The 27,401-nt window shown below is 37.0% G+C and overlaps 1 protein-coding gene across 1 annotated transcript in view; it reads right to left on the reverse strand.

Annotated features, from left to right (window-relative positions):
• Positions 1-27,401, reverse strand: part of DERA (deoxyribose-phosphate aldolase) — a 144,132-nt gene that overhangs the window by 89,483 nt on the left and 27,248 nt on the right. The window contains exons 2-5 of the mRNA XM_043967058.1: positions 14,584-14,681; positions 12,477-12,624; positions 3,772-3,867; positions 1,966-2,100 (exon numbers count right to left, since the gene is read on the reverse strand). Of these exons, the coding sequence (XP_043822993.1) occupies positions 1,966-2,100; positions 3,772-3,867; positions 12,477-12,624; positions 14,584-14,681 (477 nt within the window). The remainder of the gene's footprint in view (positions 1-1,965; positions 2,101-3,771; positions 3,868-12,476; positions 12,625-14,583; positions 14,682-27,401) is intronic.

Consider the following 27,401-nt stretch of genomic DNA (forward strand, 5'->3'; position numbering starts at 1 on the left):
TAACTATATGAAAAAATGCTTCAAATTACTATTAATGAAAGAAATGCAAATCAAATAACTAAATGGTTTCATCTCACACCCAGAAGATTGACAAATGTGACAAAAGGTGGAATAATCAACATTGCTGGAGAAAGACAAGATCACTAATATACCGTTGTGGACCTGTGCATAGGTGCAACTAATTACAAAGTGATTTGGAAAGGAAAAACAAAAATGCCTAAAACATTCATATCCTTTGACTTATAGATCCCACTCTTAGGCATTGATCATAAGGAGGCCAAAGACAGAGAGAAAGGTCCTATGTACAACAAAGTATTTTTTAGATAGTAGTTTTTGTATTTTAGCAAAGGATGCCAAACAAAATAGATTTATACTAACTGAGGAAATGGCTAAGAAATATTGTAAATTAACATTGGGTGGGGGTTTTTGTTGTTGGTTTTGCCATAAGAAACAATGAACATTGATGGAGCTGTGAACTTATCCAGCCATTCTGGAGAGCAATTTGGAGCTATGCCCATAGAGCTACCAAACTTTGATCCAGCAATACTACTAATAGGTCTATATCACAAAGAGATCATAAAAAAGGGGAAATTTTTGTAGCAACCCTTTTTTGTGGTGGCAATATATTAGAAACTGAAAGGAGTTCCATCAATTGGAGAATGGCCAAACAAGCTATGGCATATGAATGTAATGGAATACTGTTATGCAATAAGAAATGATGAGCAGGCAGATTTTAGAAAACCCTGGAAAGAGTTGTACAAAACAATATAAAGTGAAATGAGCAGAACCAGGAAAACATTGTACACACTCTCAGAAACATTATGTGATGATCAACTATGAATGACTCAGTTCTTCTCAGCATCACAATGATCCAAGAAAAATACAAAGGATTAACAAAGGAAAATGCTATCCACATCCAGATAAAGAGCCTGAATGCAGATCAAAACATATTCTTCTTTGTGTTTTTTTCTCTTGATCTGTTTCTTCTCTCACAACTATAATTAAAATAGAAATATATTTTACATGATAACACATGCATAAACAATATGAAATTGCCTACTACTTTTGGAAGGAGGAAAAGTAGGGAAGGAGAAAAATTTGGAACTCAAAATCTTGTAAAATAAATGCTAAAAATTGCCTTGACATGTAATTGGGAAAAATACTATTATAAAAAAAAGAAACATGAAGAATTCAGAGAAACATGGGAATAGCTCTATTGATGCAGAGTAAAATAAGCAGAACTGTGTAATTATAACAACCAAGAAGGTTTACTGTGGAAAAGTTGTAAAAAGGCACCTCTTTCCCTTCTTTGTATAGATGAGGGACTACAGGTATGAAACATTGCATAGTCATCAAGCAATTATTCAGACTCACTTGACATACTGGTTGATTTTGTTCACTTAATTTTTCCTTTTTTGTATTCTTTATTACGAATCATAGTCCTCTGGGCAGGGGAGGGGAAGGGATTTTTACAAGATATGCCAAAAGTTGTAGTGCAATTTTAAGCTTTGTTATTAAAGCTCAAAACTACACAAAAACTTTTGGGGTATGTGGCTTTAGAAATTATTGTCCTGTAAAATGTATCAATTTTTAAAAAATGCTACACTGTAAAGTAATATTTGGGAGATAGGTTCTCTCTCTAAGAAAAAGATAGTGGTGATCATTTAAAACAGCGATATATTATTAAATACAATTTTTTAGAATATATTCACATACTTGACAACATTTAATCTTTACAACTCTATGAGGTAGGCAAGGATTATTATCCCCACTTTAATGATGAGGAAACTGACAGAGAAGAGTCCACTGATTTGCACTAAGTGGCAGAAACGAAGATAAAACCTAGAAATTCTCATTATTAGTCCTGTCTCTTTCCATGACACCATATTGCCTTTCACCAGAAACCTCACCTAAGTCAAGGAGGCAAATTTGTGACTCTCAACTTAGGTGAGCATGTACACTTACCTTCCCATTGACCTGTGAGCACCAGAGATCTATTAATTACCACATCAATTTCTTTAGCACCATCTTCAACAGCCAATCTGATCTCTTCCAATCGAGTTTTCAAATGAGTCTGCCCAGCTGGAAAACCAGTGGCCACTATTAAAGGGGGGGAAAAAAACAAACAAAAAAGTTAACATATCTATCTCTTCGCAAAGAAATTTTACAACTATATTTAGCAGAGAAAGATTAATATGTTGCTACAAAAAAAATATTTTGCTACAACATGGTTAAACCATCATTCAAGATACATATATACACACACACATATACACATATATGTACATATATACATATGTGATTTTTCAATTTTTCATATACATGTAGTCCTTGAGGTAAATGTGAAAGAAAAAAAAATCTTCATTTGATATTTTATTGATTCTAAATATCTATTGAAAAGTCTTAAATTTTTCTACAATGCATAGAAATGTTCTAACCAAATAGTAGTAGAGAAAACATTTCCATAGCAAAAAAATGTGTTCCTTGTCCTCTTTTCGGAGTAATTATCTAAATCCATGGTTAATAACTCATTTGGGCTCTTATCCTGAGTAAAGTTGACCAGCCTCATATGACTATATTTCCTGCCTCACACCTCTTCAACTTGGCCTTATGAAACAAAGAAATGCTATTGCCATTGCAGCCGCTAATAATCACAGCAGCCTGCCAAGCAGATACAAGATGCAGAAGAAAAAGAAATTATGCGGGAGAAAAAAATGAATCACATATTGACTCAAAATTGTGGAAGGAGTAGGAAATAAAAAAGGGGAATATGTGAATAAATGCAGCTATGTGGGAAGATACAAAGTACTTCTAATGTATACATCAAAAAAGTGTGTTGCAAAAGTGCAGAGAACATGTAAAATTCAAATCAGTCTGGGCAGGGGGCGGAGGGAACCTAGGGTCTTCTGTGCATTTTTAGTTCTCCTGTTATTTCCACTACTTTCAAAGGTAATTCATGGTGTTTACTTCAAAGCACTAAATAACTTTGGCTTGCTACCTTAGAGCAAAGTGTGCTTTTTCCATGAAGAAAGGAAAGAATTCCTCAATAGGTAGCTTATTTCTCACCTTGCACCAGATTCTAAGGAAGCTGGGCTGAATGAAGAGCTCTGAGTCAGGTTTCCAAGAAATTCAGTTTCACAAGGGTATATAACAAAAAGAGAAATGGGCCCTTAGTTGCAGGGTGCCTTGGGAACCCTCATAGGAAAAGCAGTACTATATAAACACTGTTAATTACTCATGTTGTGATAACTCTTCATAGAATAACCAGATGCCTGGCTCATCTCACACAATGTAGAAGTATAGGCTCAACCAGAGCCTAGCATCATACAGAATTCAAACTTGACAACAATTTGGACTGACCTTTCAATTACACATTAAACGGATACATATAAGTCTTTAAAACTTTTTCAATTTTGTATGAAACAATGCCATCTAAGAAACACAGCCCAAATAACAAATACTATGTCACACTGTATCAAGACATCCTTGAACATATCAGGCAAATAACAGTTTCTATAGTTTGATTTGTGGGGAAGGGGAAGGATTGTGATTCCATCAGTGTAAGGAACTCAAACCATGGAACCTACTTCTATTGATGTGGATTATTTTCAGGACAGCCTTCTAACCATTATTTTATGCTGCCTTCCACCATAGTTATATAGATGCATCTAAGTTTTGTGTGTCAGAGTACCTACAGACATAAATACATAGATATACACGTGTGTGTGTGTGTGTGTGTGTGTGTGTGTGTGTGTGTGTATAAAATCATACCTGAAGCCACTGGAATGTCACAGCCTGCATCTTTCAATGCCTTTACAGCATCACACACACGAGCAGGATAAACACAAACGGCTGCTGTGGTGATGCCTAAAAAGGAAAAAGTCAAGATTTGTAAATTTAATGAACATATTCTACAAATTTAGGACCTCTCCTTCCAAAATTTCCTCAAGGACAAATGTGATGTCAGAATATACAGTCATGTGAGCAAAGCAAATCATGTGAGGAGCAAAAGGAGAAAAACTTAGTGGAAAACATTTGAGTGAGGATGTAGATGGGTAAAATTGGGAGCAATATTATTACAAGGAATTACATGGGGGGAAAAAAAGAGAAAATATATGAGGAATTTGAGAAAACAATTTCCAAGCTGGAAGGGAAGTATGATACTGTAATGACAGAGACACCTCCATTGACATGTTTTCTCTGGCAAAATCAGAGCAGCTGATAAATCTGTGACCTGCCTGAATGAGTTTCATCCTTCAAAAAGCAGAAGTGACAAAACTGTTATTCTGGACTTGAATCTGACTAAGTATTACCAGTTGCTAAAATAGATGTGAAAAAAACCTTGGGAGCAAGTGATTATTTCATCTTAGCTTTCATAAGGAAAATAGGTCCAAGAGAGATAGAAAATTCTCAAGAATGAAATTATGAGGGGGCAGCTAGGTGGTGAAGTGGATAAAGTGCCAGCCCTGGATTCAGGAGGACCTGATTTCAAATCCGGCCTCAGATACTTGACAATGACTAGCTGTGTTACTTTGGACAAGTCACTTAACCCTCATTGCCCCACACCAAAAAAAAAAAAAAAAAAGAATGAAAATATGAAAAGACAAGCAAAAATGATACTGATGAGGAGAAACTGTAGCCGCCTCAAGATCAATGTGGATGCATGGGGAATTCATCGACAAACATAGATTTGAAAAGGATATGGATTGAGAGAAGATGTAAACAAAACAGATGTACCGGGGCAGATGGTAAGACCTAAAGGAAAGCTTCTTAAGCTGTGGGTCACATAACTGAATGTGGTGGTCGCAAAAAATTTGGAACCAGTTATGTATGCCTATTTTATATACCTATATAACTAGAGTCACATAAAAATTTCTTGGGCAAAAAGGGATCATGAGAGGAAAAATTTTAAGAAGCCCTGCCCCAGAGGACCTTCTGATGCAGCAGTGGAGAAGATGGTATGGGCTATTAGTGCTCCATTTGACCATAAATGTAGCATTTGATGACTTAATTATCCAACTGGTCTGCACAACTATGTAATTCTTCCCACCCAGCTCCCATGGCTGAAGTCTCTGTGGCTCAGGAGCTCACAGGAGGAAGAAAGGGAAGGAGTTAGAGAATCCAGTCCACTGCTGACTTCTTCTGCCTGACCACCCCATGGGGTCTAGGTGGCCCAGGAATTCTAGAGAGTGAAGGGGATAACCTGGTCCAGTAGTAGCTCTCCCTGACCAGCCACTTCAGTGGGGTCTAGGTATCCTACCTTCTCTCAGTTACATTTTAAAATAGTCCTTCAATACCCTCAAAATTGTCATTCCATGTGCAAAGACTCTATATTGTGTCTACTCTAACTTCCATCTTTGATTTTTAAAGAAAAAAAATGTCCTTATCTACTTTTATTTCCTCATACAAGTCTATGATGTTAGAGTATTAATAAGTTACCTTCACTGTCGGTGATAACAAAAAGAAAAAACTGTTATAAAAATCTGTAAGGAACTTTTTTTTGTATAGTATCCCTTTTCTAGTTTTGTCCTTACACACCTTCAAGATTTTACTTAGATGAGTGTCTCAACAAGCTTTCTATAAATTTTTCTTTCTTTCATGGATTCCATTCTATCTTTTGAAGCTACTCTACTCATATTTTTCTACTACTTTACTCCACAAGATCTTAAAAATGAATTTATAGTCTAAACCAGTGTCACCCTTGGCTTTCATATATCTGCTCAATGAGGACATCAAGTATTGGCTTAATGAGGTAGTTTTTAGTCTCATTTGTTCTCTTTATTGTAATAATTGATAAACCCCGGTTAAGCTTCCTCAGTAAATGGTTATAGTCTGTGTCCAAGTCTGTCTTAATATATGTTGTCTTTTTTTCAGCATCATGAACTTGTCTAAATAGGTCTGGATGGAGTTGCCTCAACTATATACTCTATCTTCTCATATTAATTATTTCTTCTAAATTGATAATGATTTTTTATCTGGTCTGACTGCACACCAAAAATGTATTTGGAAATGATTTCCATACTTACAACCACTTTTTTTTTCCTTACTGGGGTTTGCTTGTTTATTTGTTTGCTTTTGCCTTTCTTTGGATCCTCTGTGCTTAGCATAATGCACACAACAGGCCCTTATTAAATGCTTGCTGACTGACCAAAAAAAAAATTCATTTTTAATGATGCTATTTAATTTTTTTCATATTGAGTCTCCTAACCTACTTCTCAAGGAAAGTGTTCATGACATATAGATTTTTCACTATCCTCCTTTATATCCACCTGTGCACTGAAGTCACCAAGTATTTGATGGAAAGGCTTTTATCAAGTTCCTTGCAGAAAATATCTCCCTGTTCTCTACAACAGATGCTGGCACACAAATCAATTATTTCCCTGGTGACCTTCTTGCAAACAGGAAGGCTTTTACAAACAATATTCTATAGATTATGTTTCCACAATCATACAGATGATTGGAAGGATAGGATGAATGAAAATAAGCATTTATTAAATGCCTACTATAGATCAGGCATTGTGCTAAGCACTTTACAAATATTATCTCATTTGATCCTCACAATATTCCTGGGAAGTAGAAGTGAGAAAACTGAGACAGAGGTTAAGTGAGTTGTCAAGGGTGGCATAGCCAGGCTGAATTTGAATTCAGGTCTTCCTGACTCCTAATCCCAATACTCTATTCAAGTGCTAAAGAAGCATTTTATTAGTTAAAACAAAATTCTACTTTAGAAGTTCTCTTCCAATCCATTTTCCCACATACATATTGAAAACAAAATCATACAAGTACCCCTTAAATATGTAATACAGACAACTTTGCATGATAACCTATTGATGCTTACTATCCAAAGATGTAAAAATCAGAAAGATGTATGCTTGCCAAACTATTTGCCACCATTACAGAGGATGCCATAGAAAGGCCAAATGTAAGAGGAATTTCCCATAGAACAAGGGTTCTTAACCTAGACCCCTTGCATCCATGAAATTTGATGGGGGAAAAATTATATCTTCATTTCAATATATAATTGGTTTCTTTTCTAGGAAAGATGGAAGGAAAGAAGTATTTATTAAGCATCTAATATGTGCCAGGAACTTTACAAAAACCCCATATCCTCACCCCTAGCAAATAGGTGCTATTATTACCTCCTTTTTACAGTTGAGGAAACTGAAGTAAACAGAGGTTAAGTGATTCACCCAGTGTGACATAGCTGGTAAGTGTCTGAGGCTGGATTTGAATTCAAGTCCTCCTTTACTCCAGGTCCAGCACTCTATCCATTCTGTTACCTAACTCTCTTTGTAATTTCATATATTTTATCTTATATATTTAACAACATATACTGAGGAATCCATAGGTTTCACCAGACTTCCAAAGGGGTCCATGATACAGAAAAGGATGAGACTCCCTGCTATAAATGGTAAAGTCCTCCAGATGTAATCAGTATAACATTAACTGCAAACAGGAGTGTAAAGCCCTCTAAGACTGAAGAGTGTCCTAATGAGACTCTCACTCATGAGAGTTCAGTCTACCCCTCCACACTAAAAAAGTTAAATGAATAAAAAATTTCCCGTGTGCAGATGTCCATCAGTATATCACTAGTGGAAAATGAACTAAGCCCAGAATTGAACAGAAGGGAATGAGCAAGCTGGTTTGCCTTTGGAAAATTGAGAAATACTTTTAATGATGCAAAGGTTGTCCTTGAAAAATTTTCAGCAATATGACTAATGCTTTAAGTAGAAAATCATAAATTATAAGTCTTTGAAGAATTCAAGTTGTTGTTGTTGTTCAATCTTTTTAGTCATGTCTGACTCTTCATGACCCCTTTTGGGGTTTTCTTGGCAAAGATACTGGAGTGTTTTAACATTTCCTTCTTCAGCTAATTTGACAGATGAGGAAACTGAGGCAAACACAGTTAAATGAGTTGCCCTTGGTTACACAGCTATTAAGTGTCTGAGGTCAGATTGGAACTCAGGTCTTCCTGACTCCAATTAGCTGCATTGATAAGTTAAAGTTGCCAGGATTAAGTTAATTATTTCCCAGGATATTGAAAGATATGCACTGGCAGATGTGATTGCTGAGCCACTCTCATAGATTTCTGAAAGATCATGGAGAATGAGAGGTACCACAGGATTGGGAAAAGGCAAATGTCCTGATTTTTTCTAAGAGTGGAGGCTAAAAACTATAGTGCAATAAGCTTCCATTCAATTCCTGGCAATATTCTGGGACAATAAACATATAAGAAAAAGAAACAGGGATGGCAAGAAGTCAATGACATCATCCAGAATAATAGGTCTAAACCAGACTAAGCTTATTTCTTTTCATGAAGTGACTAATAAAACAGGAGAATGATGTAGATAGAACTTACATAGATTTTAGCAAAGCATTTTTAAAAATCCTATATGCCATTCTTAAAGACACTATGGAGAAATGCAGGCTGCAGGGTTATACAATTAGATTGATTTGGAATTCACTAAATGACCAGCCCCTAAAAGTAGAAATTAATGGTTTGATGTCAATTATGAAAGATGCCTCCAGTAGAGTACCTCTCCTGCAAACCCCAGGGTTCTGTGCTTGGCCTTTTTCCAGTTAACATTTTTATCAATCACTGTGATAAAGTCATAGATGGCATGCTTATCAAATTTGCAAATGACAGAAAGCTGGCAGACATAGTGAGCAGGCTGAATGACAGTCAGCATCCAAAAACATTTTGACAGGCTATAATGTTGAGCCAAATCTAATAAATTGAAATGTAAGTGGAATAAATGTAAAATAATCTCTTTGAAGTTTGAACATCAGAATGGCACTTTGTTGATTCCCAACTGAAGCTTGGAAGGAATTTGGAACTGGAAACAAGTTTGTGTTATGATGGAAATCATAACAATAATTCATCATGATGATGAATACCCCCTGGAAAATCTAAAGCAATGGACCCTGGTCTTAATTAAATAATAAAAAAATATGGGGGCAGCTAAGTGGTGCAGTGGATAGAGCACGGCCCTGGATTCAGGAGGACTTGAGTTCAAATCCAGCTTCAGACACTTGACACTTACTGGCTGTGTGACCCTGGGCAAGTCACTTAACCCTCATTGTCCCACCAAAAAACATTTTTAAATTATTTATAGCCTTATATGTAGCTAATTTATTCCATTCTATCCTCAGACTTTACACTTATAAGGTGATGATATTGTCATAAAAGCACTATGACAATCAAGTTTTCAAAAGTCCTAGGTCTCCATAAATTACAGCTGGCTCATAATAGTTCAAAATTTCCCATGCTACCCATTATGATAAGGCTTTATGAAGTCAAGAAACATTTCTACTATTGGAATGAAAATCTACATCAATTTTATTCTAGCTACCTGTGAAACCTTGGGTAAGGAACTTCCCTCCGAAACCCCTTCAAGCTCTCATTCTCTGAATTTGTGACCTTACTGTTGTCAACATCACGTGAAATGGTTAAGTAAATGCTAGGGTCTCTTAGAATAGGGTTTTTGACTTGGGGGTCTATGAACTTGTTATTTAATATTTTGTTAACTATTAATTTAATTGGCTTCCTTTTTAATCCCATGTGTTTTATGTTGTACATTCAAAAACATTATTCTGAGAAGTCCCTTAGTTTCACTCCTCAATGGATCTGTGACACCAATACAAAAAAGTATAAGAGTCCCTGGCTTAAAGGGATTCTCTGACTTTATGGACCCTTTAAAAGTCCTTCATATAACCCATGGGAAAAATATAGCTCAATATCATTTAAAGAGCTGGCATATAAAATGACCAAATATTTCCCATTGGTATTTTACCCTTAAAAGTTTATTGTGAACTCGGTCTTTGGAAAAAATACTTTATATATGGCTTATTATTTCATTTTCTAGCCATTTCCAAACCATGAGTCTACATCTCTCCCCCCTCTCCCCACTCATTTTTGGGTTATCTTTTATCTATTCTTTTCCCCATTAGAATATAAGCTCCCTGAGGGTAAGAACCAGCTTGCTTGGATTTCTATTTCCAGTGCTTAGCATATTAACTGGCACATAGAATTTAATAAATGCCTTATTCTTCCTTCATAAAATAATAAAACAGATTCTCATGTGGCTACAGAATCAGCCTCATTAATTTAGAGTCACATAATGCCTTAATTTGTATGGAAATAGGAAATAGAGACATCCAGGAATTGGAGAGCATATAAATTTCCCCAGTGACCTCAAACCTCTTTGGAAGAGATTGTCCCTAAAATCAAAAGGCAGTATGGCAAAGAGCAGCAGACCACGAATAAGACTGAGATCTCTAGTCCTGACTCTGCCACAACTAGTTTTAAATCTGTGAGCAAGTCATTTGTCCTCTATGGACAGGTGTGTTCTCATCTATAAAATAGGTAAATGACTTTTAAAGTATCAGACATAGCTAGGTAGCAAAGGAGAAAGGGTACTACTCCTAGAGTCAGGAACATCTGAATTCTTGCATGTCACTTAACCTGTCTGCCTCCATTTTTCCAACTGTAAAATGGGTCCTTCCGTCTTTCCTTTCTGCCCACTTCTGAGTTTTATGGCTCTATGATTCCAATGTAACTCCTCACGTTCCCTCTGGGTGACTCTGGACTCTCACTAATGGGTTGGCAGGTTGGGTCCCCAGGGAAGAGCAAATAACTCAAGCTCTAGGATTAACTCTGTGAGTGGCTATTCCTACTTACAAAAGAATCAGCCAGTAGATAAGATTAGCTCTTAGCAAAAGCATTTACTAAGATGGCATAGTAAAAACAGCTACTAAGACATTCCTACACAAATCTATGATGAACTCTCCCACAAATACACACAATGTCCATAGAAAGAGTGGGTTTGTAGTGAGACACAGATATAGGACACACATGAGTAAAGGCAATTGTTAGCTCCTGGTACTGCAGAGCCCAATAGTCCTTTCTCCATAGAATCATCATGCAGCTGTCCTTGTATGCAGCATCTCTGGATGTGTTGCTCAGCTAACTTCCCAGCTCCTCTCATAGCTGACTATCTCCTCTACAGCCAGGGGTCTCATTCTTCAAAACCACTAACTACCTCAAGTGACTCCCTCTCTGTATATATTCCTGTCCATGTATTCATCTCAGCTCCCTACAGGATAGACTATATCTTATCATACAAATGACTCTGCCTAAAAGCAGTATGACCAATCAGGGATATAGAGAAAAGAAAGAGAGAGAAATCCTCTCCTTCCACAAGAGCAATTCCTTCTCAAGGGCACTGTTCTTCCACTTCTGACTCCCAGCTTGGCACTGCCCAATGAGCTAGAAATGCAGCCTTTTAATGGCCTTCAGAGTCATGGCTGCTTTGAGTTTCAGCCAATTACAGTGTATCACTTCTGATAAACTTAGGAGACTAATTTTCACATCACAGGATCATAGCCCTATATCTGGAAGGGACCTTAGAGGCCATTGAGCCATAAAAGGACCACCTGGTATGGCTATATTTTTGTAGGTATGCTGTTATCACATTAAAATGTCATCATCTATGACTAAACCCTATGATTACATCAACTGAGTTGGAGTTTCGGGGAGAATTACACTGCCCCTATCCATTACACTAGAAATCCTCTTGTGATTTTGAGAGTTGGGCTCTATAGCTATGATTTCTAAGTAACACCCAGTGAGGAAACACCTCCTACCGATGTGGATCAGCAACTATTCATCGGCTCACAAAGGGATCATCTAGTCCAGTTCCCCCATTTTTCAGAGGAGGTAACTGAGGCCCAATGAGATTAAATTACTTTCTCAAAGTCACACAGATAATAAGGTTTCAGATAGAATTCAAGCTCTTGATGCCAATTCCAATGCTCAAACTACTACAATAATCTGAAAAAGGGTTACCTGGGATACGAAGAAGTTACCCATATAGCCAGTGTATGTGAAAGGAAGAACTTGAACCCAGGTCTTCCCAACTCTTAGGGTAGTTTTCCTATCCACCAAATCAAACTTCCTCTGTTATTGTACTTTACTAGAAACAAGAGGCTGTGGCAAGAAGAACTATGGCTCCATTCTCTATATGAGTACTATTTGCTCAAGAAATAGAATAGTGAAACTCAGCCAGGCATTGTGTTTAGATGTATGTGTTGGAAATTTTTCCCACAGTGGTTTGGGAATGAATATTAAAATAGGCAAATAACATGGGCACAGACATTTCTGGCCTCGGGGTAGATGAACATAACATTGGTCTAGAACTAGATAGAAGGGACTTGGGAGGCCATCTCATCCAATCTCCTTCTTTTACAAAGGAAGAGACTGGGGCTGAGAGTAAGCAACTTTCCCGAGGTCATAGAGGTTTTAAGTGTCAGATGTGGGATTTGAATCTAAAGCATCTGATTCCAGAACCAATGATCTTTCATTGCATCACGCTGGGTACTGAAAAGGGATTTATCATTATTCTAATTTTATTTTATAAAACTCAGTTGAACTTCATGTTTACTCATTATAAACTACATACTTTTAAGGGCATTACCTTTATCTTGCATATTCAAAGCTTTCAAAAGATCTTCCCGGATTGGATACTTGGCTTTGTAACAAAGCCTCTGAACATTTGATGAAGTGTCATCACCTGAAAGGGTAGTGAGATCAATAAAAGTAACAGCTTTCAGGAGCCAAGCAGCCTGTTATAAGGAAAAAGAGGAAAAAATCATGTAAAAAAAAGAGAAGCACTTTCAGTCAAATTTTTAATAATTTGTAATAATGATTTTGTAATGAATCATATAAGCCAATATAAATGCTGAAATTCAAAGTCTTCACTTCAAAAGAACATTCAGATGTATTATACAGTGTTCAACTCCAAGTTAAACTTTAAAACATTGAAAGTTAAAAGCCAAGGGAAACAAACATATAAAATGAAAGTACACTAAGATAAAAGCAAAGGGTTATAGGATCATGGATTTAGAGTTGTAGGGACCTTAGAGGATCATTTAGTCTAACCCTCTCATTTGGTTAATTGGTTTGACTGAGGAGTTTCAGAGTCAGGATTCAAACCCATGTACCCCAGATTCCAAATCTAGCCATCTCTCTAGACGTAAGTCCTAGGCCTCAATATTTGGACTATATAGTTCATCCTGGAACCTCTTCTAGATAGTCTCCTGTGTCCTATCTCCTCCCCATCCCCACTGAATCAATCATCAATCCTTTATTAAGCAAATACTATGTGCCAGGCACTATGTCTATATGATTCCTATTTGGCTTCTCCATCCCCATCACCACAGTAAAATATGAGATTACAGTGAATATAAAAGTTTCTTCAATCTTATTTTAATGCTATGCTTTGCTTCCAGGTCTGCGGGGTATAACAGGGGTGGAGGGGAAAGCGATGGATTTGGAGTCAGTACCTAGTTTCAAAACCCACCAGTCATTACTACCACCATGGTTTGAGGCATGTCTTTTAACCGCTCTGAGTCTCATTTCCTCATCCATAAAATGAGGAGGTTGTGCTGGATGATCTCTAAGGTCCCTTTCAGATATAAAATTCTATGACCCCTAAAATGACAAGTGCTAATAAAAATGGGTGAACACAGATGTTTCATGGGTTTTCCATTTGATTCTATCTTGACTTTTAAAAATAATACTCATATTTTATGGCTAATTCCTGGGGAATAATTTCACTTCAAGAAGTTTAAACGGAACATTATTCAGTTGAAGTATGAAATGGTACCCCATAAGACTCAATCACAAACTTCCTAAGGGCCAAATATTGTGGACACCTCATGAAATTAAGTCTACATTCTCTAGGCCTAACACCCAATAGGAGTGGTTAACCAATGCACTATTTATTCATTATTCTATCAAACTGAGCTCTCTGAATTAAAATAATTATTTGGGGGGGGGGCAGCTAGGTGGCACAGTGGATAGAGCACTGGCCCTGGAGTCAGGAGTACCTGAGTTCAAATCTGGCCTCAGACACTTAACACTTACTAGCTGTGTGACCCTGGGCAAGTCACTTAACCCCAATTGCCTCACCCCAAAAAATTAAATAAATAAATAAAAATAATTATTTGTGGAAAAGAGCAGGTAAAACAAGCACATGTGCTTAAGATGCTTAAGATGAAATGAAGATGGTTAAAGGAAGTCTATTCTTATACCTTAGAGCCACAACAGTAACCAGACCAGATTCAGAATTTGTTGCTATATGATCAAAATATAAAACAGCTAACAGGCATATATTGGGAAAATAGACTATAATATAGATGGTTCAAAACCATTTGCAGCTTTGCCACTCAAGAGTAATAATACATTTACTTTGTAAAAATATACTACCTTTCTCTAATTCAATCATATTTTCTCTGAACCAAACATCATAGACCAAAGATCTCAAGGGTACAAGAAAGAAGACTGGTTCATGTTCTTCTGAAGTCTCCAGGACACTCCTCTTAGCTTCTTAGCTAATGAGTCATGGACAACTCTGTGTGTGTGTGTGTGTGTGTGTGTGTGTGTGTGTGTGTGTGTGTGTATACACAAATATATATTTAGCTTCAGAAAAAAAATATCAAGTAAAATTCAATATTATAGCCTTAAAGGGAGAGTCTAAGATTTTTAGGACAAAAAAAGGGAGAATGTTTAACAACACTTACTTGCCAATTCTTTTTCACAGTTCTTCGAGTTTGGATTTGTTCTGCACGCCTTAAAACAGCTGGCTGGTTGACTTGTACTTTAGAAATCCAGCTAAGGTCTAAAAGGGGGGAAAATATACATATATGTGTGTGTGCATATATACATATGTATAGACAATACAAATATATATATAACTCCTTAAAAACCCAAAGTTTTTAAATATATCCACTCTTCCACTTCAAGAATAGACTAAAACTAGACAACAACCTGAAATGATTTATTCATTGTTCAAAGGATACTACCACAAAAATCCTCCAGATTTGCATTGCTTTTTGGTAGGTCAGACTGCCTCCACAAAACCATCCAGGCAAATCCTATGATTTGTAGCCAAAAGGCAGTTCCCAGACTTTTCAAAATATTATAAACAATACCTTGAGGGTATAAGAAAATATCTGTTCTATGGTGGATGGTGTGCCATCTCAACCAATAAAATACAAATGTTTCTAAATCAGCCACAAAGAAAATCAATTTTTATTAAAGTAGTTTCAGTTGATTTCTATTGTCTTTTAAAATACCAATGATAGAGAAATCTCAAGGTTAATCTAAGGGTTTAAATGCTTGTAAAAAAAATTCTTATTTATATACCTGCCTTTAACTAAACCCTGCAATGGCAGCTTATAGAGATTTTTCACTGATTAAATGATTTGAGATTTTAAGATCACCTATCAAGGAAGCTAAGAGACATTTTTAACATCAGTTCTTTAGGGAAGTCATCTTGCTTATTCTGTAAGTCAGCATTAGAGAGAAGGAAGGCAAAAGTCAGGCAATGATAACAATCCTCTCCTCCCCAAAACTGGTCATCCTCCCTACTACAAGAGAAAACAGTGGTTAAAGTTCCTCTAAAGACTCCAAGACCCTCCTTTATACAAGAGGAACCAAGTTGCCATTCTAGGCCTAATTATATTGACTCTAGAAAAGGCCCAAGAACCTAGAATACATCTTTTTTGGGGGGTGGGGCAATGAGGGTTAAGTGACTTGCCCAGGGTCACACAGCTAGTGTCAAGTGTCTGAGGCCAGATTTGAACTCAGGTCTTCCTGAATCCAGGGCCAGTTTTTTATCCATTGTGCCACCTAGCTGCCCCCTAGAATACATCTTAAGGCACTCTGTACCCAACTCTCAACTCCCTGCTCTGAAGTTGCACTATACATAATCAGGTTAATTCTAGATGATCGTGGAATCAGAATTGATCTCCCAGTGTTTCTCTAGACCAGTGATGAACAAAGCCTGAGTCAGAACTTCCTCAAAACTATTCCTGATTAGAGATCTATTGGTCCCATGCAGCAGCAGCTGAATGCTGAAATACATTGCTTCTCATGAGTAGCATTCACCTGGGGATCATTTTGGGGTATCACACTCACTGCAGTTTTGCAACCCAAAATGTTGCTCTCACAGCCAAGCACACAAAACACCTTCCCTGAAGTCTGTGTAGAAAAATCAACCAAAGAATGAAACAATATGACTTGTATGGTGAGTATTGGTCACGTAGTATATACTTTATGGGGATTTCAGAGCTATACCCATCCACATCTGACTCATTCCTGGACTTTCTACAATCTATAGAGGAAAAGGCTATCAATTAGTTAACCAGCTAAAGAGTATAGTGTGTGTGTTTGACCACCAGAGGGTGAAACAACTACACTACAAAGGTACCAGCTCTCTAGAGCTGAGTCAGTGGAACTGATGGCCCCAAGTAGACCACAGGGGTTCTTAAGCTAAGGCCCACAGACCCCTTATGGGAATAGTTTTCAAGAGGTCTGTGAACTGTAATGGAAAAACATCTTTATCATTAGCACAATATAATTGGCATCTCTTGTAATCTTACATATTTTATTCTATGCTTTTAAAAGCATTGCTCTGAGGGGAAGCTAGGTGGTGCAGTGGATAGAGCACCAGCCCTGGAGTCAGGAGGACCTGAATTCAAATGCGGCTTCAGACACTTGACAACTTACTAGCTGTGTGACCCTGGGTAAGTTACTTAACCCCAATGGCCTCACCAAAAAAAAAAAAAAAAAAAGCATTGCTCTGAGAAGAAGCTTCAACAAACTGCCAAAGGGATCCCATTCTCTCTCTCTCTCTCTCTCTCTCTCTCTCTCTCTCTCTCTCTCTCTCTCTCTCTCTCACACACACACACACACACACACACACACACACAAAGTTAAGAAGCCATGATCTAGTTACACAAAATGGAACATGCTCCACAATTGGATTTCTGGCCAAGCAGATCAATTCCACCACACCTCCTTCAGAAAAAAAAAATGCAGAAGGCTAACTAACAATCAAGATAAATGAGAAACTAAACAGCTTTCTTCTACACCAAATATATAAGTCAGTCAGGAGCCCAAGGGCAATAGGAAAGGGAGCCACCAGGAAAGCGAGCCTCAGGCCATAGCCTCCCAAATGACTGGACTAGAGACATATGTAACCTATGAGATTCTGTATCCTATAGCAGCAATAAAGGAAAGGCTCAGGAGAGCACTAGGGAGATCAGGCATAAATAGGAAGTTCTTTGAAAGTAACCAAGAACTGCTTCAGTGACCACTGAGGGACAAGCAGCACTCAGACAGGGACACTCCAAGGCTCCATGGTTCTTAACACTCTCTTCTTTGACATCATAGAGGGCACTGAAGATCCAATGCTCTGGACATCAAAAATACATGAAAAGTGAAGGTGGAAGTTAGCACAGAAAGCAAAGTGACTTGAGTCTAAATCAACACCACCAACTAGCCCCATTCTCCACCCCGCCCCAAAAAAAAGTATAGGAGGAAGAGGGTGAAAGTGTGGAAGGCCCAATTCATAAAATAAGACTGGAGAGATGAACAAGCTAAAATTATAGAGTGCATGAAAAATTATAATAGATCTGAAAAAGTTTTCTCTCCCCCCTAAAAAAAACCCATAACAACAAAGGAAAAAGTGGACTTTCCAAAAGGACTATATGATTATCTAGAATAAATGAAGCAAGAGATAAAGAATAAAATCTCTGGAGGAAAGAATTGGAAGTAAAATCAATAGCTTAGAAGAGAAGTATTATGCCTTGCACAAATAATGGACTCCTTAAGAACTAGAAAGGACTAAACACAAATGAATAACTCTATGAGACACCAAAAGTATTAAAACAAAAATCAAAACACTGAAAAAAATCTGTCATCTGATATCAAATGCAACTGACCTGAAAGAGATGAAGAAAAGATAATTTAAGAATCATTGAATGACATTTTACCTAAACTCTATTCAATGCAATCCAAATTGTTATCAAAAATTATTTTACTAAATTAGAAAAAATAATAACAAAATACATTCAGAAGAACAAAAAGTCAAGAATACAAAGGAAATGATGAAAAATGTAAAGGAAGGAGGCTTAACAGTACCAGATCATAAAGCAGTATGGCAGTCTTCATGACCCCATTCGGGGCTTTCTTGGCAGATGCTGGAGTGGTTTGCCATTTCCTTCTCCAGATTATTTTATAGATGAGGAAATGGAAGCAAACAGGGTTAAATGACTTGTCCAGGGTCACTCAGCTAGCATGTGAGGCCAGATCTGAATTCAGGGAGAGGAGTCATCTTGACACTGCACCACCTCACTGCCCAAAAGAATGATGCCCTCCTAAAAAGAATGCCACTGAAATGTATTTTAAAATGCATAGAACAGAAGGAAGTTCAGAAAGAAGCACAGACAAGCAGGACAGTCTTGAAAGTAATGTATGGTGGAGTTTATTATATACTTTTTGAAAAAGCAAATGGCATAAACTAAAGATTTATAGTTCTACATACAGTTCTCTATTCTTCTATGTATGTGGAAATGCTCATGGGTGGGGCTGGGGTGGGGTATATTCATAATAAAGTAATGCAACTGAAATGGGGGAAATAATGTACTCCAGAATTTCTAAAAATAGATAAATCCTTTATCTCTGTGTCTAGTCCCTATCCTTGTTTTGAAGATCTAACCTTATTCATGACAAACTTGACCTAATTCACAGGACTTGGATAATTTACTTTTTAATTGACCATGTGATATTTTGAAATACCATAAGGTAATTATAAAGCCGTAGCAAGAAAGTCCACAGGAGTGTGACCAATGGGCTGGAAAATGTGAATCTACTAATAAAAGTTAAAGGAGTTGGAATTTTACAGCAAATAGAAAAGATAATTTACTTCTTGTTGTTAAATCAACTTTTGTCTACCTAACCCTCTTCCATCCTGTATTTATGAAATTGAAAGTGAAGAATTTTACATTTAACCCTCAAAATTTTCACTGAATTTCTATATGGCCAATTGTTCCAGTCCATACAAATGGATCCTGACTTTCTCATTTGACCCATTAGCTATTTGTCTCAGCTATGGGTCATCAGCAAAGTTGGAGGAAAAAAAATACTTTCTATGTCAATTCAAATTGATAATAAAAATACTGAATAGCATAAGGTCAAGGAGAAATCCCTGGAGTAGTCCACCAGAGACTGCTCTCTAAGATGACATTCACCCATTTAAAAACTCCTTGTGTCCAATCAACCAGTTATGAACCTAGTTAACTGTACAATTAAGTGACAATCAACTAGCATTTATTAAGTGCCTCCTCTATTCTAGGCGCCTTGCACTGGGGATACAAAGGCAGTAGTGAATTAGTCCTTGTCTTCAAGGAGTTTACATTCTAATGGGGGACACAACGTGTGTATATTTTAGTAAATACGTGTAATGAAATTTTCTAAAATTAGAACAAGTGTTGGGGTGGAGAGTGATATGATGAGCAAGGTATTAAACTCAGTGAGAAAAGAAATATGAAAAGCTTATATATTAGACTCAGGATCAACATGTAAACAGATAAACATATACATGATTACTTTAAGAGGGAAAGAATAATAACAAATAATAGGATCAGAAGAGGCTTTCCCATAGGAGGTAGCACTATGAACTGAGCTTTGAATGAATGAAAAAGCATTCAATTAAGTGCTTACTATTTGCCAACTACTAATTGTAGGATATATAAACTGATAAGTGACATAGTCCTTGCTCTCAAGAATTCTAATTCTAATTAGGAGAGAAAATAGAATAAGCTATAGGGTAAAGGAAAAAAAAAACCCTCTGGTAATATCCATTAGGCAGGATGATCCAGTGGCAAAGAAAATACTATGGCCCAGAGGTCATTAGGACACAGTGGAAGGGAAGATAGAAAGGCCTGGAAGAGGGGCAGCTAGGTGGCGCAGTGGATAAAGCACCAGCTTTGGATTCAGGAGTACCTGAGTTCTAATTCAGCCTCAGACACTTGACACTTACTACCTGTGTAACCCTGGGCAAGTCACTTAACCCCCATTGCCCTGGAAAAAAAAAAAAGGCCTGGAAGTCCTTCGGGCATTGGGGAGGTGGGGTGTCAGATGGTAATACCCAATGGTCCTCCATCTTGTTAGATGGACTATAGTAACTTTCTGCTCAAAGTATTATGAGTAGCCACATCTGTTTCACAGTCAGGGCAGGTGAAGAAGCCAAATTGCTAACTAGTAAGAAGGAGGGAGTAGACCCAAAGGTCAGAGTAAAGTGAGCTGTCTCCCACTAGAGGTGGGGATAGAGGGAGTGCTGACAAGACATTTAGAGGTGTAGAGGAAAGATCCCAATGGGTTCTGGGCAAGTGCTAGGGTGGGGTGGGAGTAAAGGATGATGTCAGCAGTACCTACGTCATAGGATTGTTGGGAGGCTCAAATGAGAGCATATGTGTCATTTTATTATTTAAACCAAATATATGTTACTATCCTTAATCATTTTGAACAAATTCTTTAGTTCTATCATCTCATCTTTTTCAACATGGCATATAGTAGAAAGAATTCTGTATTTGGAATCAAAAAACCTGGATTTAAATTCTGGCTCTGCTGATTCCTACCTACATCACAATAGGCAAGTTGTTTTGGGCCTCAGTTTCCTCAGCTTTAAAATGAGATGACCTTTAAGGTCCCTTCCGGCTCTAAATCTATGATCCTGCAATCCTTTTTATAAGAATTGACTTGGAAAATATGTTGGGGGAAAAAAAAATATATATATATTTTGGGGGGTTTCTCTTGAGAAATTTAGGCCACTTCTTTCTTAAAGATTACCAAGGCTCACACTAAAACAGAAAATCACACTGTATCTCAAGGGCATTATATTTTTGATGCGTATAGAGAGGAAAGTATATAAAAAAAAAAGTCTGCAGGGAATTCAGGAAGGGACATCCAATGTAATTGACTTTTGTATTTTAATACTTAGAGCCAGTAAATCATAGTTTTAGAACTAGAAGAGACATTAAAAAATCATCTAGTCTAACCTTCTCAATTGATGAGGAAACTGAGGCCCAGAGAAGTTAGCTTATTTGTCCAAGGCCACCTAGATGATAAGTGGTATAACCAAGACACAAACTTGGGTCCTCTCATTTGCAATCCAAAATCTTTTCACTATGTTACCAGTCCCATAATGAGATGAAAAATGTAACAGGCTGCATGCTTGAAATGGCTACTCTCTTGAACATCCATCATTTAAAAATTTTCTGTTTCAAAATTTGCAGTAAAATCAATATCTTTAAGCACACTTTTAAAAGGAAGAAATTTCCTAGACTACAAGAACTTCATTACCAAGATGCCAATGTTACTGACAGACTTTCATGAGGAGATACCCCAAAAGAATCCCTGAACGACATCTTGATTTCCCAAACTATTACACAGTCTTTCAACAAGATGTACAGGGAGAAAACTATCTGATAAAAGTGTTTCTCTAAGCCTCCATATGTGCCAAGTGTTCAGGAAGACTCATTATACCTGAGTGAAATTCATTAAGAAGCCAGATAACTTTAGCCCCCTGTTGGGTACAGGTCCAACCTTTCAGTCCCTTTGGAAGATTTGATCAATTATTCCAGGAGCCAAGTGCCTCAGGGAAAACCCATTTAACTCTTCTTGATAAGACATCATAAAACTGAAGGACTAGCCTAAATCCAGATTGTCTTCTTGCTTTTCTTACTCACGTGCCAAATGCTAGCTAATATTATAGAACTAAATTAGTTACTCTCTCCACAGGTACTCATATGCCAGGGTAGTCATCAATGCAGACCTACATGTAATGAATCTGAAACAACTAATATAGGCAAAATAGTGTGATATAAAACAAAACTGAAATAAGACCAAAACACTGGCTGTAAATGCCCGAAATTGACAAAAAGAGAAAATGAATAATATCAAAATGTTTAAATAAAGGCAACAAAATAAGACAAGGGAAAGCAAATTCAATTTAATTCAAATAAAGGGGTAAAATATCAGACTTTTTTGATATGTTGTTAGTTTTCTTATATTGCTTTTTCTTCTTCTCATGTTTATTCTTTGTTGTATGGGATAGATCTCTGGGTAGAGAGGGAAAGGAATATAGAGCTGCTAGGTCCTAATTAGAGGAAATAATGAATTCCAAATAGTGACATTATTTGAATTAAGACTGAAAATTTCCATTGGGCTAAAACCAAATTACAAATTTTTAATAATTATAACTTCAAATAGTGAGCATATGAATATATGTGACCATTTCACAGTATTTACAGTCCTCACTGAGCAGGACCTAGCTGCATTAGAAAATGATAGTGATGGAAAAAACAAAAAGTAACAATAAAAAAACTTTTTAAAAATCCACTGCTACACTCTCAGAGTAATTTCAGCCATGCACCTGATAACAAGACAACCACTGAAAATCTGGTAAGTTCTACTTGTGTATCTTTATTACTTCCGTCATTTTTTGATTCTCCATGAGACAGCAGTATTTCATGCACGATTCCATTGAATTATCAGTTAGCTTGGCAATGTACCTAGGATGTTTCTGGCAGTTCCAGCCTTACTATAACTTGTAACTGGTTCCCTGATGGTAGGTATCATCCCTGAAATTTTAGCATTAGAGATTCTGTCATTTGGCTTAAGGTATACACAATGATATTAATCAGCTCTTTTTTCCTTAAGCTGAGTTTTGCAAAGGGTGTAGGAGAAAGACAGTTAGCATGAGAGCACAAGGCTTGGTTCTTTAAAAAAAGAAGGAAAAAAAGCTTTACCTGCTTCCTAATTTGGCAGATTTGCCTTTCTTCCCAAGGGGCAGCTGTGATTGAGAGGAAACGGCTCTGGATCTATAATCAAAAGCAATGGGCTTGAATCTGAGCTCTGACATTTACTTTCTGGTTGAGTGATCATAACAAGTCACTTCGACTACTCTGAGATTCAATAACATTTGATGATTGGTTGGAGGATCTGGAAGGATGAGAATGTTGAGGTTAAAGAGAAGGCCTAGGGAGGGAGGGGGTAGAGCAAGTGCTTGGGATGGGATAGCAGTCTTTAGTATTGGCCTATGAAAGAAGGGTTTGGGTTGATCCCAGAGAGAACTAGAAACTCTGAGATTCTGTGGACAATTTCACCAGAGAAAGACAAATGTTGCGTTAGGAATTTGGCTCTTACAATAATTAACAAATTCAGTCCAAATTTTCAAAAGGAATTAAGAGGCTAGGGTCAAAAAAAAACCCTAAGGGCCAGCTAGGTGGCACAGTGGATAGAGCACCGGCCCTGGATTCAGGAGGACCTGAGTTCAAATCCAGCCTCAGACACTTAACACTTACTAGCTGTGTGACCCTGGGCAAGTCACTTAATCCCAATTGCCTCACCAAAAAAAAAAAAAAAGGCTAGGGTCAGCACCCTTTCCTTACACTAAATTTAGCCCCTTAGTGACTTCTGTCTGGTCTCTCATCTTTCCAACCAACCCAAATCTATTCTCAGGAGGCAGTTAATGTCCCCTGCAGGTATTCAGACCAAACTTGAAGTATTATGTTTCATTCTGTGTCCAACACTTTTAAGAGGAACATTTTATCAGTCACCTACCAGGATACTGAAGTAGTCTAGAAGTTAAATTAGGTGAGGAGTGATTTAAAGAACTGGGATTACAAGGGCTTTCAAGTGGAAAGTGACTAATTCAGAATGGCTATAGAAAAAACTAGGATCACCTACACCAAAAATAAATAATAAAATGGCCTTGGGATTTTAATGTAAGGGGATAAATTTGACCTAATAAGATGTGACTCATTTCTTTTAGAATACAACAATGAAAATTATTGGTTTATTCAAAGGAATAGGTTGGAAGAGAGGAAGAGTAGTATTGAATATTTAGAAGATATTTTTCAACCAAGAAACAGAGAAATTTAAAAACCTAATCTCAAAAAATGAACAAACTATAAACAAAGTCCCAAAATAGAGGGGAAAAAAAAACTTAAGTCCAAACTGATTTACAAGTGATAATCAAACAAACAACAAATAACTCAAATATTATACACATTGTTTCAAAAAAAGTAAATAGAAAAAAAAACTGATAATTTATTATATATCCTGTTCATCTTGGTCCTTAGTACCCTATCCCTAGAAAATTATTTTTTATGTATTTTGCATTTTATTTTATATAATACATACTCAGCAACAGAATCTCAGTTCTTTGTTTTTGTATCTCCAGCACGTAATTCCCTAGTGCCTAATGTAGCACAGTGTCTTGTAGACAATTAATATAGGCTTATTGAATGAAGAAGGAAGGAAAGAACTAATATTACCAAATTCCTTCTGTAAAACAAAAATGGTCAAACCAAGGAGAGATAAAACAGAGAAAGAAACTTATAGACTTCTATCTCTAACGAAAATTAATGGAAAAATTTTTACTAAAACAGTAATGAAGATGTTACAGCAACATGTTAAAAAGTCCAAGTGGGATTTATACCACAAATGCAGGTTCAATGCAACATTAGGAAAACTATAAACATAATATAATATATTAATAACAAAATGGTAAAAAAAAATGGCTAAAACAATACATACAGAAAAGGCTTTTGGCAAAATACAACACTTATTTATGGACCCTTTCAATAATGTGGCAAGTAGGATATATACAAAACCAAGAGTTAACATTTTATCAGTCAATCAGTAATCATGTATTAAGCCTTCTATATTTGCCAGGCAGGGTGCTAAGTACTTTACAAATATTATTTCATTTGATTTGAAACATAAATTTTCAGATGTAGTCAATGATTTCAATCAATCAGCCAACAAGTTTTTGGTTTTTGGGGTTTTTTTGTGGGGCACTGAGGGTTAAGTGACTTGGTCAGGGTCACACAGCTAATAAGTGTCATGTCTTAGGCCAGATTTGAACTCAGGTCCTCCTGAATCCAGGGCCAGTGTTTTATCTACTATGCCCCCTAGCTTCCCCCAACCAACAAGGTTTTAGTATGTGCCTAGCACTATGCTGGTTCTGGGGGCTAGAGGGGGAAAAAAAATGAAAGTTTCTTGTCCTCCAGTCATTTACAATTTAATGAGAAAAACAACGTGCTCATAGGAAAGAATACACACACACACACACACACACACACACACACACACACACACAAACAAATACAATGCAGAAAAGCCATGCAGAAGAAGGAGCTTGGTCCTGAAGGAAAACAAGAGGTAAAAGTGGAAAACAAAAGAGCATTTTAGGAACAGATTTTTTTCATGTTTTGTTTTATTTTGTTTTGGTTTGGTTTGGTTTTAGTGAGGCAATTGGGGTTAAGTGACCTGCCCAAGGTCACACAACTAGTAAGGGTCAAGTGTCTGAGGCTGGATTTGAACTCAGGTCCTCCTGAATCCAGGACTGGTGCTCTATCCCCTGTGCCACCTAGTAGCTGCCCCCCATATATTTTTTTTTTTGCTTATTGGAATATAACTATTTGTTATGAGGTAGAGGAGGCGAAAGCAGTTAGTGGATTGTGACAGAAAAGAAAGAACAGACTATCAATAAAGTGAGGTAGGTGCTATTATTACACTTACTTTATAGTTAAGGAAACCGAGGCAAACAGAAGTTGTGATTTGTTCAAGGTCACACAACTAGTAAGTGTCTGGAGTCACATTTTAATTCAGTGCTTCCTGACTCCAGAACTAGCACTGTATATAAAAAGAAAAACTGGAAAGCTAGAATTGGTTCTGCTACCCTATGCAACCCTACCATGAGCTGATATTTCTTCAGTCATCCACCTAGACAGCTAATGGAGACCCATTGTGAGAAACAGACCCCTCCCAAAAAAACTATTAGCACCCCCAAAACATCTCCAACTCTCCTGAGGCCTCATTTGGCTATAAAGGTTTTATTCTTAAATAAATCAATTTAGACATGTATTAACATGGGTTTTCTTCCTTCCTTGTATAAATGCTGACTTAACAAAAAATATTTTTTTAAAAAAATCACTCATTTAGAAAAGCATTTGCTACTAAACAGAGGAAATAATCTATATAGAAAAGATTAATCACCTTCATATTTCTAATTATCTTCTTTGAAATTAAAAAGAAAAAAAAAGGGAACACTAAGTCAAAGATCAGGCACAACAGAATAGAATGCAGGACCTCAAGATGGGAAGATTCATCTTTGTGAGTTGAAATCCAGCCTGAAACTTACTAGCTTTGTGACCCTGGACAGGTAATTTAGCCCTGTTTGCCTCAGTTCTTCATCTGTAAAATGAGATGGAGAATGAAATGGCAAACCATTCCAGTATCTTTCGCAAGAGAACCCCAAATAGGATCACAAAGAGTTGGATACATGACTGAAACAACTGAACAATACAACAAAAATCAATGATAATACACTTGCCCCTCCTTTCAGTAGAACTATGAGGGACTCTTGGTTGTTCCCACAAATTCCTATGCCCTAAAAGATGTTGTCCAGCTTTTAAAACCAGCCTAATCAAAATAACCCTTAGGTAACTTTTAATTTTATGTCTTTCCTCAGTCTCTATTTTATGGCAGGATATTTAAATGTAGACATGGGGGGGAGGGGGAAGCGGGAATCTTCATCTAACAGATATCTTAAAGTCTCCCAGATATAAAGATGTTTGGTTTGGTTTCTTCCCCCTGTCTGTTAATCTATATAGGGCACTGTGACCTATTATAAGCCAAGAGTTACTTGCTAAAAAATGGTATCTCCCAGCTTGGTAAACTTTTTAATAAATACTTTGAGCAAATTTTGCCTAAATAAAAGTGGTTTTGTTCCACAACCTACCTGTATTACCTTTTCGCTTCATCCTAAGGACCACTGGGTCTTCCTATCTGCCCTGAAGCTGAAACCACCTATATATGTTGCCTTCACCTAAAATAATATAAGCTCTTTAAGAGCAAAGACCTGGGGCTGCTAGGTGGCACAGTGGATAGAGCACTGGCCGTGGATTCAGGAGTACCTGAGTTCAAATCCAGCTTCAGACACTTGACACTTACTAGCTGTGTGACCTTGGGCAAGTCACTTAACCCTCATTGCCCAACCAAAAAAACAAACAAACAAGAGCAAAGACCTTCTTGGTTTGCAATTTGTATTTCCAATACGTTGTAAACTGTATGTGCTTTGTATATAGTAGGCGCTTAATGCTTTTTCATTGAGTCATTCCCCTGGGCTTACAACAACAAAAAATAAATCCCTCCTTGGGCCTTCTAACTCGTTAAGTCATTGTTCTAGTTCTTTCTACTTACTTGCCAAATTCCTAGAAAGAGTAGTCTAAACTCATAGACTCCACTTCTTCACCACCTATTTACCCCCTGCAATCTAGCTTCTATCCTTACTTATGAGTTTAATACAGAGTCTAGCATATAGTAGGCTTAATAAATTTTGATTGATTGATTGAAATGACTCTCTCCAAGGTCACTAAGGCCCAAATCCAATGGCCTTTTTTATATTCTAATCTCCCTTATCTCTCAGTAGCCTTTGATATGGTAACAGGGCAGATCCTGCACTTCAGTAATTGTGCCATTT

The sequence above is a fragment of the Dromiciops gliroides genome, chromosome 5 (genome assembly GCF_019393635.1).
Source record: "Dromiciops gliroides isolate mDroGli1 chromosome 5, mDroGli1.pri, whole genome shotgun sequence".
In the NCBI taxonomy this organism is placed as follows: domain Eukaryota; kingdom Metazoa; phylum Chordata; class Mammalia; order Microbiotheria; family Microbiotheriidae; genus Dromiciops; species Dromiciops gliroides.